Source organism: Electrona antarctica (genome assembly GCF_951216825.1).
Source record: "Electrona antarctica genome assembly, chromosome: 5".
In the NCBI taxonomy this organism is placed as follows: domain Eukaryota; kingdom Metazoa; phylum Chordata; class Actinopteri; order Myctophiformes; family Myctophidae; genus Electrona; species Electrona antarctica.
Genome location: NC_136810.1, coordinates 47,135,475 through 47,154,172, shown reverse-complemented (window position 1 = coordinate 47,154,172; position 18,698 = coordinate 47,135,475). Strand labels below are relative to the sequence as shown.

General features: G+C 40.5%; 1 protein-coding gene across 2 annotated transcripts; it reads left to right on the top strand.

The window, feature by feature from the left end:
* Nucleotides 1-414: 414 nt before the first annotated feature.
* LOC306923092 (putative oxidoreductase YjmC) lies at nucleotides 415-18,333 on the top strand. 2 transcript variants are annotated; one of them, XM_079501106.1, is made up of 11 exons: nucleotides 415-434; nucleotides 9,082-9,230; nucleotides 9,381-9,569; nucleotides 11,006-11,067; nucleotides 13,369-13,422; nucleotides 14,668-14,766; nucleotides 15,180-15,315; nucleotides 15,557-15,675; nucleotides 16,141-16,236; nucleotides 17,563-17,673; nucleotides 17,909-18,333. In XM_079501106.1, the coding sequence occupies exons 1-11, from the start codon at nucleotides 427-429 to the stop codon at nucleotides 17,966-17,968; spliced, it is 1,083 nt and encodes a 360-aa protein (XP_079357232.1). In that variant the 5' UTR covers nucleotides 415-426; the 3' UTR covers nucleotides 17,969-18,333. The 2 variants fall into 2 exon arrangements, with proteins under 2 accessions (XP_079357232.1, XP_079357231.1); XM_079501105.1 differs by lacking the exon at nucleotides 415-434 and adding an exon at nucleotides 2,612-2,767.
* Nucleotides 18,334-18,698: the final 365 nt, after the last annotated feature.

The following is an 18,698-nucleotide window of genomic DNA, read 5'->3' as shown; positions in this document are numbered from 1 at the left end:
ATATATGAACTAAAGCTTTCCCCGAAATACAGACGTTAAAAGCAAGCCGTTCATAAAAATAAAATGTGCACAGGCACTGCCTGACTTGGATGTCAACTGCCATTTGTCATGTCTTGTGTCAATTATGTTAAACGGTTACATGTCAGTACAACTGTTACATAACTCACTCGTGGTTCCATGTTGTTGATCTTGTCAACCCGGAATTTCTGAAGCCTTCCCACCCTCACTCTCCCCGCCCCCTCAACACACTCCCACAGGCATACCTGATGCTCCAAGTTCACCACAGCATTGGCTACCTACCTGATAGACTTTGGTGATAACACTTTGCATTCCCACTAATAACCACTTTGTGAAGAGTCGACTTGTTTGGTGGAACACCTCTTAGAGATAGACGGATCCTTGACAGTTGACCGGAAAGTGGTGAACATGAGCAGGTAAGCACTCCACTCAAGTCAACTATGTTACCTCAGCCATTGGAATTATAACTGGAAGTGTAGGCAATTATCTCAGTTGTGAATTTAAGCCTGTGGGAATGTCTAGATAATTTGGATTCCTGAATGAATGTAGTGGTCCCAGTAATATTGGTTGTTAAAGTGTACTGAGCATGTATATGACTTACTACTATAGCTATGTTGATAAAAGAAAAAAAACAAGCAATAGTTTCCGGTCATATCTTGGCCTGGTTGATTTGAAAGAGGGGTTACTATTTATATGTAACTAATTATATGTTGATTCTTCCTCTTTCATTGGTTTATATTTGTGGATATGTGTTGTTTTTCTTAGACTCAGTGTTTTGTCAGTGTGATTGTTATTTGTGTGCTTTCACTTCCTACTCTGCTCTATGGTGGACTGTAGTGTGTAACCAGATATTTGATTTGAAAGAGGACATTTATACTGAAGCAAATTGCTCACAGTAATAGTAAACAGTGGAGTTAATAACTTATTTACTACAATCAAGTCAAGGCATTAATTTGTATTTGTGTAGTGGCAAGTTCTGGCAACTCACTATCGAAGTTATATCAAGGCGTTTTTCATGTAGTGTGAGTGTAGAGAGTACTATTTTTTTTTAAAGTTATTTTTTGGCTTTTGCCTTTATTGATAGGCTACAGTGATTTGACAGGAAAGGGGGAGAGAGATGGGGGGAAGACATGTCAGCAAAGGCTGACGGGCTCGGGACTCGAATCCGCAGCACACCGTCAGGCCTTATAGGTGCCTGGACCGCTCAGCCGCGACCCAGGAGAGTACTCTTTATGAGAGGGTATACAAAATACAACTTTAAACTAAGTAGGGATGTCCCTATCATACTTGTTCTGCAACATATCTGTGCTTTCAAGACGAAGCTGTATTGTTCTTTTTTCTCTAAACTGCAACATCTGATTATAGTTTGGTCAAAAAGTAGGAGAATGAACATATAACCACGTACAGACAGTCACATCAAACTCCAAGTTGATTTAATGTTGGCATATTAATATTAATTGTGAAACAAATTTCCATATCCTCATACTGACTGTAGCCTACTTTTCATCTCTCACACCTTCTTTTGATATTTATTTTTGACTAAACTAAGTTTTATGAACTGTCTGAACCCGAAATGAGGCTTGTATGTGAGATGTATTTAAAATCAGGCTGATTAGGCTTGTTGTTAGGGGGCCATGTATGAAGTGTGCATTGTAGTATTGTATTGTATTGTATTGTGTTGTATTGTATTGTTTTGAAATAGCCAATGGCTTTAGGAAGAACACAAAACACCCACTTGCTGACAAAGAAGACTAAAGCAGAAAGAAATGACCTTCTGACCTTGTATTAAGTAGGTTAAATGACAGGTTAAAGGTCTATGGGACCTCTGTTTTTTGCATGTGTTGCATATGAAACATGTTGCTTATGGTGAGAAGTTGGGAAAAATCTATTTGTGATGGGTATGTGTGGGTAATACTGATGGATAATAGCCTACCTACTGACCGTCTTTTGAAACATCTGCCCTTTGTTTCAAATGATCGTTTTAGGCTACATGTGTAACCTTTTCTGTTGTCTGGTATTTTAACAGTAGCTTCCTCAGTACGGCTTAACAAACAAACTGCAGCAATAATATTGCCATTTAAAGTAACTCTAGGTCAGGCTGCCAGGCCCCATATAACTCTGAGAATGTATAAATCGTTGCTGTCGGGAGAAAACCACCTAACTCCATTTTTCGTCTTTGTTTGGTTAAAATACTATTGAAACAATGGAAAGTAGTAAAAAGCTCTTCGGACAAAGCTTTTTTAACTCCATTGGACCCGCAAACTGTCTGCTAAAGCAGCTAACTCCACCACCGCTCCCCCTAGCTCTCATGTAAGTAATTGACAATATACTGTATAAAGTCACAATACCAACTTTGATGAGGCAGTATTGCTTTGTTTTAAGAATATAAGGTTTTCTTCATTTAAAAATAATAATAATTTCCTGAAAATGTTGGAGTTAAACAACAGAGAAGTGGAACTTGGGCCTTGTGGGTCCATTTGGTTTGGTTTTTTACACTCAGAATTACACACCCTTAAGGTACCATGAGACTCACTGGGTGCACAATCAGCACCCTCTCCCTCAGACTCTGTTTAACTAGAATGGAACAGAGCCTTCATTAGTATCATTGGTAACACCTGTGCAAATCTCTTTACAATGGCTGCTGTGAAGACTAGAGACTTCTTCTATTGAGTACCTGTAACCCAAGAAGCCACTACATTGAAGAAAATATGTTAAACCTGTTGCCCTGCCGGTTGAGAATGCATGCATGGTAAGGACAGACATGTTGCCACTTAGTAAAACAATCAAGTTTCTGAACCAAAACAAACATGGAAACATAATTACCGACAGGAACATTCTGATATTGTTTGTTACAATTACAATTTAGGCATTTAGCAGATGCTCTTAATTAATCCAGAGTGACTTACATTAAGTTACATTAAGTTTGCCATTGTTGATGGTTTGATTGCTGCGCCAATCAAACAAAAGCTATGGGAAAATGACCAGAAACGGGTAACTTCACAGGATATCACAGTCAAATCTTCAATTATCAATTAATCTATGATTGTTTGATAAGGTTAACCACTGCCAATGAATGGACTTCCTTCAAATTTTCATCCGTAATGCACCTGCTGTGCATTGATGTAGACCACTTTTGACTCGACCTCTTTCCTGTGTGTTCATGGTAGTAAGGGGCCCAGGAGTTTGAACTAATAGAGCAAAGGCAAAGTTCAGAAGTTATGTTGCTGCAACAGAGAGACGGGAGTCAGGAATGCTTAATATATCTAGAAAAAACTTTACAACTCAGACACTTATGTGTAAAATATATTTGCGGAGTTAACTGTGTTGAAAAAGTAACATCATCATCATCCCGACACAACCATCCACTCCAGTCCTCAACCCTGTATTCTGGTTCTGTCACTTCCTCCATCTGAATGTTATGGGGTCCACTCACTGTCTCTGATGCTTTTACCATATACTCTTGGTTGTGTTGCTAATCTAGAACTGAACTATTAGTAGAAGTAGAGCGACGAAGAGAGAGTCAACCAGGTGCTCGATGGAGGTGCAATAAAAGTAAAAAATAAAGTGGACTGGTGCTACAAAGATCCGTGGGACTGGAATACTATTAGTAGAAGTAGTAGAACTACAGTTGGACTTTCAAGTACATCAAGTAAAAGCCTAAAATGTCAAAATAATCAAAAGTATAATATTTGTATACTTCAAATACGTATGATAAAATTCAAAGTGATGCTTGTTGTCACTATACAGTAGTGTTTAGACCTGTAATTCGTTTTATATACTGGTAGTTCTAAAATGAAAAAGGCAATGGAGGATTTTATTGCTACTTGTGAAGTCCACAAGATGGTCACCAATACTGAGACACCTACACCACCATGCTGGAGTGACTTTGTGTGATTTTGGGTATTGGAATTTAGCTTCCAGTCTCACTCCTCAGTCTTACTAGTTACTAGCATCCTTTACTCTCTCCTTTTTCCACCCTGCATCTCATTTTCTCTCTTCCTCTCTCCTAAACGTGAGTAACTGTGTGAATTACATATTGTATAATTATATGTACAGTCATTTACAGTCATTATGTATTAACAATACTAATGAATAATGCATTTGCATTAGTTTGATGTCTCTTATTTATAGGCTCTGTCCTAATTTCTTCCAAGGAATCAATAAGGTTATCTTGTCTAAACAGGATAGTAATGTAGGGTCAACACTCCCAATTTTACCAGGCCAGCTTCTGTTGGCTTTATCGATCTTCTGGGAAAAATGTTTTGTCATATAGTCTCGAACAGGCTGGAGTGACGGATAGATCAGGGAACGTCGAGAGGAAATTGAGAATTAAGGTCTTAAAGAAGACGTGTTGAAATATTGAAAAATGAATGGAATTAAGTTACGGTAACTAACTAAATGTCATCTTTGTCTTTGTGTGGGGATGTGGAGTTTCTGACACTCAACCTCTCTTCTCCACTTGAACTGTCACACTGTGTAGACCTTATGTTAATGTTGTACATGAGACATTTACTCTTGTTATAGGCCGTGAGCCAGGACCCCAAATCTGGGGTCATCTGTACCGATGGGGTGAATAAGTCTCATAGTGATTTTTGGGAAGGTACACATCCCTAGTGCTAGGAAATATGTGATAGCATTGCATCTGTGGTAGCTTTCTGTGTGTTATCACTCCATTTATGACCACATGCCAAAACACAATTTTCAAAATCCGAATGGAGCATTCTACTTCAAACTGATGGTTCTCTCCTATTATTGATCATATATCTTTGAAGAATGGTTGGGATACAGCTCAGACTATATATTTCTCTGAAAAGTTGTTAAAATTAGCACATCTAGAAATGTTATCTATTACAGGAGAAAACATATAGGGACTATATATTACATGAGACGTACTTCTGTTTTCATGAAAGATGTAACTAGTTGTTGTTAACTAGTTGTACGAACGCTTGTTTTCTATTGTTGTATTGTTTATTGGATCTTGTTTAATCGATACACTTAATTGTTTTAGCTCATGCTCATTTGATTTAGCTATTTTGTCTCATCTGTTTAAGGAAATAGGTAGCTGATATATTGCACTTTTACCTTAGCACTAGGTATACTCTTGGTTGCTTGTTTTTGCAGAAAATGCACTAAAGACTTCTGGTGATTAGTAGTTTTTGTTCCCTACCTATGTTGAATACACTTATTGTAAGTCGCTTTGGATAAAAGCGTCTGCTAAATGACTGTAATGTAATGTAATGTAATGTAATGTAATGAAACAGAAACAACTATTTCTATTTCTATAACAACTTATACTTGTACATTTGTAATAATAGCATAAGAAAATATGATAATATTTATCTTTTGCAACTACATTCAATATCTGTAAGCTTCAACTCATAATCAGGATCATAAAATCAACCCACCACATCCCCCTAGCCCTCCTGATTGGCAGCAATATCTTACCCAAATCCTGATCTACCTCATCGTCAAAAGTATATCCTCTTTATTATCAACATCACTTCTCATTTGTAGCTTCAACATCTCATCAGGTGTCAGGTCACCCTTAGCAAAATGTGGATCACCTGAACTTTCAAATTGAGCTTGGTGGTCTGCCACATTCCACTTGTATATGAGTACAACTGTCGTGGTACAACAGCAGCAACAGATTGTTACATTGTGACACCCAACTCACCCAGCACATCAGGGTAGTCTGGGAAGTTCCCTGCCAGCAAAGTATTTTGTGCTCTGATCTTGCCTTTGCACATCGATATGAAGTTGCACAGGACTGTCCCATTGAAGGTCGTTAATGTCAAGGCAATTATGTTTATGCACTGTCAAATAGGTCTACATCTATTCTATGGTAACATATAGCTGTATAGTCATATTATCCTGCTCATTACTGTGCACAAATGTATACATCTTTGTGTTTGAGCACAAATGCATTTTGAGAACCCCCACATTTTCAGTAAAGCGTGCACGCTGTGCGGTCCCCCACACACCATCATTCTACAGTTCAATCTAGTTGAATACCCCTGCTGTAGGTTACAACAACAAACAGCTGCATATCAATGGTAAGGTGAATACTGTGCATGTCAACCAGTGACCATACGGTATCTGCTGCATGCTTGGACACACCTGCTTATGAGACAGACATTGACCTGACCTTTAGCACATAAGATTGACCTACTTATAAGAAATTGATTTTATGTGACAGTTATTCTGTAATTGTATTGTTTTTACATAATGCAGTACAATAGAACATCACTTTGGGTGTGGTATGGACACCATTTTGGATTTGGCAATACATAATTAACTAGTGATGGGAGATTAATCGGCAAACACATCGGTATCGGACGATTTGAGTTGTTTTTAGATTAATCGGCATCGGTTTGATTAATCAGACCGATTACGTTTTTCAATAAACTTTTCCCTACTCCTTTTTCGAACATAGTAACTGCGAGAGTGAGGTCTAGCCAACACCAACTCGGGATTCCTGGATCGCTGCCCTCCACAATGTCCTATCCAACATCAGGTTATTGAGCTCTGCAGTGTTGTTAGCCAAACTGTCGCGCCGCAGCACGTCTACATAGGTGGTACGCTTCTTTCCCCCCCTTGGCTTTGCCCTGGGTTTGGCTCCCATAGTCAATTTACTTGCCTCAAGTTCTGGGTACCTGACGCAGTGCCCTGCCAGCCTCATCCTTCTCTCTCTGACTTTGTCCGTGACCCGTGGTAGGTCCCCATAGAGGTCCACATTTCTGATGTGACACCTAGTGCCATTCGTAGCATTCTTGTGTAGACTCCATCCAGGGCTTTTTCCTGTTGTACTGTGAGGGTCCATGTCTCGACAGTAGCTATGAACAGCCGCCTCTTAAGGTCTTCTCCCATGTCTGATTTCCACACTCTCCTCATCCCGTGCAAGGCTTTCCAGGCAAGTGCTCTCCGAACCTTCAGATCCTTTTCAGTTGAGGCAGTCCAGGCCCCGAGGTACTTGAAGTCCTCGACTCGCTCGAGCACCGTCCCGTCTGCAGTGGCAATGGTTTTGTCCTCTGTGTTGACTGTCATTACCTTTGTTTTCTTGGTATTGAGCTTGAGGCCGAACTTGGACCTTGGCTCGAGTCTGACTGTAGCTTGACTCTATCATCTGGACCAACTTTTCTGGAACTCCGTAGGCACGTAGAATACTCATGAGTTTCCCCCGGTGGATGGTGTCGAAAGCCTTTTGGAAGTCAATGAATGTGATCACCGCTGACAGGTTGCGCTCCCATACCCCTTCCAATATCCTCCTCAGTGCCAGTATCTGCCCGCCTTTCGAACATAAACACAAGTTAAGAATTATGAAAGATCATTATTATTATTTTTTTTGGACGTTTATTTCCTTTGTCTTTTCTCATTTATATTTTAACATGTTTGGAATAAGAAATGAAATTAATTCATCGTCTTTACAGATAAACAAGCCCAAAGTAACAGTTTGAACAGATCTACAAGCTCACAATATTATAAAGGTATTTAAGTTAGATGTGACTTGCCTAAGCCTGCAGTGCAGACACCCTGTTACATGTATTTTTCAGAATAGACAAAATTATAATCTTTCAATACAGAATGAGATCGACATTGGTAATATTGGTTATCGGCCATAACAGCAATTAATTATATCGGATATCGATATCGGCCAAAATGTCTCATCTGCACATCCCTATAATTAACTGATCACTTTCACTGATTCAGCCCCATTCCTTTAGTCCTAAACCCCCAAATAATGATGAATTAATATTAGTTATAGCCATTTTAAGCTCCTGGCAGCCATATTGGACGCCATCTTGAAAATTACGCCTTTCCAGAACATATATTTTCCTATATTTTCAGTATATTCTTAAGCATGCCTAGAGGTACCAGAACCAATTGGAAAAACCTTTTCTATCATTTTTGGGGGGTGTATTACTATTTTTTTTCATATTGATCCATGCAATTTTCGCCTAGTGTTATAAAATAAAATGCATGATAGCACTCATAAAGCTACCACGGGTGCAATGCTATCACATATTTTCTAACTCTAGACATGTATACCTTCACAAAAATCATTATGAGCCTTATTCACCCAGATGGTACAGACCAACCCCCCTGGCTCACGGACTATTATGTGCATTCTGATTTGTTTGTTTTGCTGTTGCATGTGCTCATCCAGCAACTAGATGGGATATATGGATATGTCGGAGACAGAAAATAATATTTGGGCAAAGAAGAGACAAACTAAGAGCAACAGTAGATTGAGTGAGAGAAAGATACAGAAAATAAATCCTGTATTTGCGCTTTGCTCAAGTGCACTTTAGCAGGACATACACTGTAGCTGCTATGGAGACAGAACTGTGGTCTTACTAGGACCATAACAATTATTACATAATCCTCTAATGGCAAGTTATTTAAATTTGATTTAAATTGCAGTTATTTTTGCATAATCGTCAATCGTTTCCATGTTAAAATGTCACATTTCAAACATTTTTCAAAAAAGAGGAAATGGCAGATCTACAAGCTTACAACATAAACACATGTAAAAGAAAAATTGGAAAGAAGTTATTAAGTGCTCAAAGTGCTTTACAATGTGTTTTGTATATTTAAGTTATTTGTCATATCTGCCTTATACAATTTATGATTAAGAAGCTTAAAAGGCAAAGAGAAATACAATTTGTAAACGTTACAATGTTCAATGCAAAAAACTAAATTAAATCGTTAATCATATTGTATGACAATTAATCGTCAACTTAAATTTCCACATACAATAAATCATTGTCTTTGTGTAACTGGGGAAGTTTCATGGTGATAACAATCTAATATAGGTATAGTTTTGCCCACTCAATTCATAATTAACGTTCCAATTTTGGAGCTCTGGCTCATGGACTAAGAACCAAAAAGAACTGAACCGGTTCCCATTAGGAACCAACCGGTGGAAAAGGGGTCTCCATGTAGTTAAGATTTTATATTTTAATTTTATATCACTTCTGTAAACATGATTTAAAAAGACATGTTTGTGAAATGTAAATGAAAACATATTATTAAAAAAGATGATGTGTGTATGTGTGTGCCCAGGTGTCTGATCCCTAAAGGTGATGTGCTGAGCTTCATCGAGAAATGTATGGTTGCCGTGGGAACCAAGCCTCAACACGCCTGCTCATTGGCCGAGGTTCTCGTAGAGGGAGACATGAGAGGACACTACAGCCATGGACTCAACAGGATGGGTAAACACACACACACACACACACACATACACACACACACACAACACTGACAGATCAGATCACATATAAAAAATCATCAGCTGTACACACAGTTTTATAGCAGCCTGCTTGCACAGAACTGTAAGTAAGTATACTGTGTTGTCGTCGTAGACATGTATGTGAAAGACATCGAGACGCAGATCTGTGAGAAGGAGGGAGAGCCGGTGATCGAGAAGGAGACGGTCGCCACGGCACTGGTGGACGGCAGGAACCTGCTGGGACCAGTGGTTGGGAACTTCTGCATGGACCTGGCCATCAGGAAGGCCAAGGAGGTGGGCATCGGCTGGGTGGTTGCACATGGTCAGTAACTCTGGAGCGGGAAGCTTCTGTGCTTTATCGCTGTCTAAAATGGGTCCGCAACGGATTATTTACAAACTGATTATTTTCAACAATCGACTGATCTTTCTGTACTGATAATTGTCTCCACCAGGCCGAAGGCATGGGGAGAGAGTATGTTTTGCACTCCGTCCGTGTGTGTGTCCGTCCTTCCGTCCGTCTGTTACCAGCTAATCTCCGGCACCGTTAACCCGGTCGATGCCAAACTTTGCACACACACTCCCTGGATGCCAACGATGAACCTCTGCCCCACATTTTCCAGAACGGCCTGTTATAGCGCCACCATGAGGCAGCTTTTCACATTTTTTTACCTAAAACTGCACCGATCTGCGTGAAACGTTGCATGCACACTCCCTAGAGGTCAAGGACAAACCGTTGACCTGCATTTTCCGCATCTGCCTTTTATAGCGCCACCAGGAGGCCGACTTTTGTAAAACACATTTTTTGATATTACTCCTCCAGATTCTATCCAAAAATCTCACAAATCGTTACACACTATCTCTATGGTCATGTGCTCAAGTCGGATCTGTCCGATATTTCATATTCCATCCTAATTGGCTATAATTAGCTTTCACAGTTTGCAAGATTGCCCCGTTTTGAACAAAAGCCTCAAATCATGAACGCAGCATGCAATTTACGTGAAATCTTTCACACATTTTCTTACTAGGCTGAGGAATATATCCCACCCTTTTCACATTGGCCTGTTATAGCGCCACCAACAGGTTGATTTTTGCAAAACACATTTTTGGAACAAAATGCCTCAAAAACATGTTTATATTAATCCTAAACATTTTGCCAAACATCTCACACAGTCCTATCCTCCTGGTGGAGACCTGTGCCCAGAAGGGCACTTTTTCTAGTTCACATTGTGACGAGTTGTGAGCTTGTACTTTGGCTATTTTCATTCGTTTGGGACGTCAAATTGAGCTAGTTTGGGAATCATTGATTTTAGACCATAAAAGTACAGTAATATGAAATAACAAAGCATCATATCACACCAAAAGTTCCAAAAGATGTTTTATAATTTTTAAATTATGAAATGGGACATTCTGCACAATGACTACTTTTGCTTTTGGTACATTAAATAGCCTATATTTTGATGCCGATCCTTTTGTGCTTTTACTCAAGTACATTTTGCATACGGGACTGTTACTTGTAACAGAGTATTTATTTTTACATTGCACTATTGATACTTTTACTTAAGTAAAACATGAGTAGCCTACTTCTCCCATCACTGGTGATAGGCAGGGCTCCGTGGGCTTTGTGCGGGCGGGGCTTTGTGTGATGACTAGGCTGGCGAGTGTCTTTCTTATATAATATAGATAACTAAATTCATATTTGTTTGTTTATTACAACTTATTATTAATTTATATTTACTAATTTAACCTAAATCTCTGTAGGTTCCAATCATTATGGTATTGCTGGATACTACTCCATGCAGGCCCTGAAAGAGAACATGATTGTAAGTGGAACTATTTCTCTTCCATTGGTTTTATATGATACTGGTTGCATTATATAAGATAGATAGAGATAGATTCTTTATTTATGTGTCATGCACCCGAGGTGCATGCACCATACAAATCATTGCTTCACTATTGCATAAGTGTACAATAAAATGAAAACTTTTTTTTTACACAAACAAAACATTCAGCCTTTTTTCCCACTAAAGCAAAAATACCTTTCCTAAAGCAAAATTCAAGTTTTTCGTAGTCCTCTAACCAGAAAAGGTTAACACAGATGGTTGTCATTTTACAAAATAATACATGTCTTAATTCATCATATAATGGGCAGTAAATGGGCACGGTGGCACAGTTGCCAGTTGGTAGTGCTGTCGCCTCACAGCTAGAAGGTCCTGGGTTCGATTCCCGCTCGGGACGCTGTGGGTGCTGGCGCCGTGTTTCCTCCTCTGCGTCTGTGTGGAGTTTGCATGTTCTCCCCGTGTCCCCTAGGCTAGGGTAGGTACCCTCACAAAAAACATGCAGTAATCCTGGTCTCTAAACTGCCTCCCCCTGGCCAGCCGGGGCGCCTGATGGAGGGGAAAGGAACTGGTTGGAATAACGTGTTCCTTCCACGTGCTATGTCCAACCAGGGAAACTCCCCCTGTCAGGTGTAAAGGAGCAACTTGGACACTCAGGCATGAAGGAAGCATGAGTTCAAGTCCGTTTCTCTCCCCATGTCCCCCATATATGGGGACTAGGTTGGCGGAGGGTGTGTAGAGCCCAGGATCACATTAGATAATTGACACAGGGGTGAAAAATTGGTTACAAAATCATGGGATAAAAATTAGAAAAAAATGAATTTAATTTTCAATTTCTTTCAAATCACACACTAAACACACTCGGTCCTCCTCAGGAGTACCAATGAATCTACCCGTTTCTAAACGCTACCATTTATTTTTTACTGGAACGGTAGGAATGCTCTACCTCAGTGTCGGGAATAGAGGGTATGTGACAACAACATACCCGGACATTATGCAGGAATGCCTACTGAGTGTCAAAAAACGACTTCTTGTCCTTGACAGCCTTTACATCCAAACAGAAAAGTGAAATCTTATGTCAGGTGAAACCTGACAAATACAGTAACATGTCCATTTTTAATAGCGACCTAGTGCCCCCTAAGCCAATGGTATAGTCTGAAACTCGTGTAACCAATCACGTAGTAGTGACCTTGTCATGATTGGCTGCCTCCTAAGCCGTGCCACACACCACAAGTGAGCGCTCCCTTGGAAAGCGTCTCCTACTATTATAATATTAGCGCACCGCGGCCACTTTAAACCGCAGCTCGAAGCGACAACAGCTGTTATTGAACCACGAACAGAACGTCAGAAACGACACATACACGCTACAAAATAATAATAATAAATATGGGAGGGTGGTGTGTTTTCTCTACACACCAGTAAGACGCCTTAATATAGGCGACGAGCGACCGCAGGGCTGAGACACTCTACCGGAATAATATCACTTCATTATGTCAGCACTGTCATAGAAGTTTCATTTTAAATTGTCTCATATAAGCATTGTGGTCCAAAAATAAATAAACTGTCTCAGCGATATATTGTCAGGGAGTTGTCTCTGTCTCGTCACAACTGTAAATAAACTGTCTCCGAAATTTGTAATAATTCGACGGCAGTAACATTAGCGTTTTCTCTCAGTCGGTTCATTCTTTATATCCATATGAGTCAAACCACCGCGACCATGGGAAGTGGATGGGACAGTCAAAATGACAAAAGCGATCTTTATAATCTTAATACTTAGGCACAAGTATCCTTGAGCAAGACACTGAACCCCTAATTGCTCCTGATGTGCAGGTTGGTGCCTTGCATGGTTTCCGCCGCAATCGGTGTATGTGTGTGTGAATGGGTGAATTGATGCACTATGAATTGAATCTATGTAAAGCTATATAAATGCACCATTTACCATTTATAAGAACACTATTGATGTAACTAAGAGATTCAGGGTTAAAGCCTCAAGAACCCCTTTGCTGACTTTAGCCTCCCTCCCTCATTCTGAGTATTACAATTCTCTGACTTACCTCAGAATCAGAAGCCTTTATTGCCAATGACATGTAAAGATGTTAGGAATTTAGTTTGGTGGGACGGCAGAGTGCAGTTACAACATTAGGACAGGTGCAAAAACATGTGCAATGAATAATGAATAAATATAATAAGCCTGAACTAGGTTAATCTAATCTGCTGCTGATCTATTACATTAATAACTCAGTTGGTGGTATAAATATTTGTTTACCAGTATTTTGTCCATCCCAGGGGATGTCTTACACCAACACCTCTCCACTGGTGGTCCCAACGCGGGCTAAAGAGGTGAGTCTTACACCAACACCTATCCACTGGTGGTCCCAACCCGAGCTAAAGAGGTGAGTCTTACACCAACACCTCTCCACTGGTGGTCCCAACGCGGGCTAAAGAGGTGAGTCTTACACCAACACCTCTCCACTGGTGGTCCCAACGCGGGCTAAAGAGGTGAGTCTTACACCAACACCTCTCCACTGGTGGTCCCAACGCGGGCTAAAGAGGTGAGTCTTACACCAACACCTCTCCGCTGGTGGTCCCAACGCGGGCTAAAGAGGTGAGTCTTACACCAACACCTCTCCACTGGTGGTCCCAACGCGGGCTAAAGAGGTGAGTCTTACACCAACACCTCTCCACTGGTGGTCCCAACGCGGGCTAAAGAGGTGAGTCTTACACCAACACCTCTCCACTGGTGGTCCCAACGCGGGCTAAAGAGGTGAATCTTACACCAACACCTCTCCACTGGTGGTCCCAACGCGGGCTAAAGAGGTGAGTCTTACACCAACACCTCTCCACTGGTGGTCCCAACGCGGGCTAAAGAGGTGAATCTTACACCAACACCTCTCCACTGGTGGTCCCAACGCGGGCTAAAGAGGTGAGTCTTACACCAACACCTCTCCACTGGTGGTCCCAACGCGGGCTAAAGAGGTGAATCTTACACCAACACCTCTCCGCTGGTGGTCCCAACACGGGCTAAAGAGGTGAGGTTACAACTCACTGGTCTAACTGGAATGTGTTCATTTCATTCTCACTTATTTGATTCATTTATTATAATGCTTTTAGATTTTGTTTTTCTTTAAAGGAGAGGCAGTATCTTGGGACTTCATAGAATGCCCAGAAAGTCGTAGTTATGATAATATGGCAATTTCATAACCACTTAACTTCTAATCTATAGATATGGACTCAGACTAGGGCATTAAGCAACTAGTCGACAAGTTTACTAGTCAACTAGTAAATCCACTAGTCGACCTTGTTGGTACTAGTTGATAAGAAAAACATATATATATATTAATTTTTTTCCCGATTTTGTAGGCCTCAAGATCAGGTAGATTATAGTTATAGTCACCAATGTACACAGTTTTAACACGTCTAGTCGACTAGTAAACTAGGCAACTAGTCAACTAGTAAAAATGACTAGAAGTGAATGCCCTAACTCAGACTCTGTGAATGTACAAGCACGCACACACAAACTCTGGCCTAGCTTATTCCCTTAAGCATATCTTATTTGTTGCAAACCCATGTGTCCTGTCCTCTCAGTGCACCCTAGGAACCAACCCCATCAGCGTGGCAGCACCCGCCAAAGATGGAGACAGTTTTGTCCTGGACATGGCAACGTCTGCAGTCGCTCTGGGAAAGGTAGGGTAGTAAACTAACTAACGAAGGAATCAAGGCTTTCATTACTTGTTGTCTGCTGGAAACCGCGTACTGTATGTCCAAAACTTCTTTATTATTGTTGAACATTTTGAAATTGTGAAAATAGTAGATCTACCAGCTCACACACAATGTGTCACATCGGCTATTTTCCCTTTTGTGTGACACTCTTGTATGATGAGCTAGGCCAGGGCATTAATCTGCTTTTCTTGTTTGATAGCAAATAGTTTTTATACATATTCATTTATTACATAAATACATTACTGCAATCTGTATGAAGCACAAGATGACAAAAACGGCTAAATACAGCCGTTATGGAACCAAGTTACGCAGATAAATGTGTGTGTGTGTGTGTGTGTGGTGTGTGTGTGTGTGTGTGTGTGTGTGTGTCTGTGCAGGTAGAACTCCACCACCGTCGCGGTGATGACATCCCAGAGGGTTGGGGGTGTGACGCCCAGGGCCAGGTGGTGACTGATCCCAGTAAGGTGTTGAACGGTGGAGGACTGATTCCCATCGGAGGCAGTGAAGACACAGGTTTGAAACAACTATTCATACATTACATTCTGTCAGTGAAGAGCCCTGCAAAGGGTCCCTTTGGTTCCTAACTATCATTTAGCTGGGGACCCCCTGGAACTCCCTCAAGGACCCCTAGGGGTCCCCGGACCGCACTTTGGGAACCACTGTCCTACACAGTCTCCCTTTAAGCTTTCATACAGTATAGGAAAGAAACATGAAACATATCATGTATATTCTGTCTGTCTGTCTCTGTCTGCAGGTGGTTATAAGGGCTATGGCTTGGGGATGATGGTGGAGGTGTTCTGCGGTATTCTTGCTGGAGCTGAATATAGTCGACATGTTCGCACCTGGAAGGTCACCAACAAAGTCGCCAACCTGGTATGGTCTTTCTTTACTTAATGGAACAATGTACGATACTGAACAATATATATTTTTTAAGGACGGGTATTTTAATATTTTACTGTCATCACTTTCCTCACATGAATTGCTACAATCAAGTACAATAAATAGACAAATGCCACACGATGCAAAGATAATGTATTAGACTATTATATAATTTACATTTGATAATAGATTCATCAAAAACATTCTGATTAATTGCAAGTTTTCGATGTTCATAAACTAGCTTACTGTATTTGAGCTGCCGGTTGTTGTGTGTGGTTAACCACATGAACCCTACACTAATTAGTTAGTTGACTGGATTACCAAGGTCTCTATTATTCTACACCCCCTTCTTCTATAAGCTCACGTTGCTATACGCGTTGCGAGGTATTCTTGCCAAAATGTTCACCCCAGAACTGGGATGTATTGTACAGTAACATCTCTCTGTCCGTGGTGTTTTAGGGTCAGTGTTTTGTGGCCATCAACCCAGAGAACTTTGCTCCAGGTTTCAATGACAGGATGGCAGACATGCTGTCCATCCACAGACAGCTGGACCCTGTGAGTACACACATCATGCCTCTCTTAGTTCAGTCTGTAGACTGGTTGTGGGATCCCATTCCCAGACCGACCGGGATACATCCTTAACGTGCCCTTGAGAAAGGCTTCTCAACTCCAACTGCTCTAGTGGAGCAGCTCAGTAGCTGACTGTAGACGACTGTGGTGGAACTGGGAGCTGCCTGGTACAAGCCCATGTATTGTATTGATTTTTATTTTATTTGTTCATCTTTTTTTAAACAGGAAAACCCCATTTGAGACCAAATAATAATCTGTCAAAAGATCCATACAAAACATCATACTGTATATGACTCATAATGATTTTGGCAACATTCATTTGTGAAGGTTTCTTCAAGGAACACTAACTAAATACAGTTTTCCCAGCTGTCTTTATAGTATATATATTATAAATATATATATTAGTCGAGGGACCTCAAGAACCAACCAATTTAGAGTAGCCAATTCTTTTTACCCCCTTTTTCTCCCCAATTTAGTCGTTGTGCCAATTATTTTCTCCCCACACACATTACTGTGTTTTCCTGCTGTTTTATCCTACTGAGTCACCTGCCAGGGAGGAACGCCCACCAGGAGGATGTAGAACTTTTGTCCTTCTCCTCCCGCCCAACACTCTCTGCTGACAGGTGCCGCCCCAGCCCGTAGGAGCTTCCCTCCCCCGAACACGAGCCAATTGTATTCGTGTATTAGACGCATCACTGTGCAAATGTTTTAATCAATCTTCTTCGCTGAGTGGGATCTAGAAAATGTTGTTTTTGCGACATTTACGGAATGTTTAAATTCCAATAGTGAATGCTGGATTGAATTAAAAGCTGTCTGAATAGCACAAAACTCCTTTCAATGAAGGGGCAGATGTATAGCACTATATCTGCATAGAAATGCACCAAAGAAGACAATATTGTTGTTTATATATAAACTTATGAGTAAATGTTCTCAATTCTAGCCCTGTAGTACACCTTTAGTGACCGCCAGAACAGTGGATTGAACAAAGTCAGCAACAATACATTGGGTTCTATCGGATTGGTTTAATTACCGGTAGTTAAATGTCTGAAAGTACACATTAACATGAACCCAGCATATTAATAGAAAATATCATGTGTAAACAAACATAATATTATATTAATTTACCCATTATGACAGTGCTGTCAAACCATTTCATACATACAATGGAGGTCCCTCATCTCTCTCAGCGTGAGATGAGATGTGATCCTTGGCCTGAAACACGTAAGATCCCTATTGCTTTATTGAATTATAAAACCAAAGAATCCCTTTATGTTGGTGTGACCATTGTCTGTCCCTCTACCTGTCTGTCAGGCTGTCCCTGGTTCTTCTGTGTTAGCTCCTGGAGACCCAGAGAGAATGAACATGGAGAAGTGTGCGGAGATGGGAGGGATTCCCTACCACCTCAGCGTGGTCGACTTCATGGTAAAGGAAATAGGACCAGAATGTCAGTCTGAATGTACGACTTGTATTAAGGCTGTAAATGGAAACATGCATCAAATTAACTGTCAAAAGTACAGAGAATGGGCCAGTACGCAGGTGGAATGCAGGAGTCTACAATGGGATTGTAGAATTGAAAATTGAAAATCACTGTTTTAGATGCTGAACCATATGTTTCGCAAACAGCACCAACTGAAACATTTTCATTTGTCTCTGTTAGAACAACTGTGCCAGAAGAATCGGTGTCACCCAGCTCCTTCCATGTGATAAAGTCATCTAACTGGACAAACCAAGACATTGTCTAATCTGAGGTTCAGCGCCAGATCTGGAGGCAGAACCTGCATTCTGAGCTGCCTGTTGGCCAAATTCAGGAACATTTCTGGGCCACAATGATTCATCATGGCTGCTCACTGACTGCAGTTACAGACATACTGCAGCAGTCAGTCACTATTACAGTAGGCCTGTGTGTCTGACTGACGCACAACATTTAGTGTTTTGAATTAACAAAAATGTGATCTCAAAGCCAAGATTCACGTTTTGTTTTTTATGGATTTTAATTATACATTATCATGTTCTAAGCAACACTTGTATTGTACATTTGAAAGACAAAAGATTATTTTATTTCTAATAAATTGTATTTACTTAGACGTGTGTTTTTGTGACCGTTGAATGAGCATTCCCATTGTTTTTGTCTTCCTCTCTAAGGGCTCTATTTTCATCCATGCTAAACCCCTTATCCCTAAACTACTTTTTTTGCTATTTTGAAAAACATTTTTAAATAGTTAAAATAGCCAATCCACAACATGCAGATGTAGATTGGTTATTTTAACTATTCAAAAATGTTAAAGGCAAAGTAGTTTAGGGATGAGGGGTTTAGCATGGACGAAAATAGAGCCCTAAGTGTATTACTGATATCAAAACATGGATGTCATGAATTTCATGAATTTCCTTCAACTAAATGAAGGTAAAAACCGAAATCCTCCTTGTCGGGGCAAAGGCAGAGAGGGAAA

Bases quoted from the DNA above. Each gene is read 5' to 3' on its own strand.
- LOC306923092 (XM_079501105.1), top strand. From the start codon at position 2,727: ATGTTAAACCTGTTGCCCTGCCGGTTGAGAATGCATGCATG. The intron at 13,423-14,667 runs GTGAGTCTTACA...CTGTCCTCTCAG, and splicing joins TCCCAACGCGGGCTAAAGAG to TGCACCCTAGGAACCAACCC. The intron at 15,316-15,556 runs GTTTGAAACAAC...CTCTGTCTGCAG, and splicing joins CGGAGGCAGTGAAGACACAG to GTGGTTATAAGGGCTATGGC.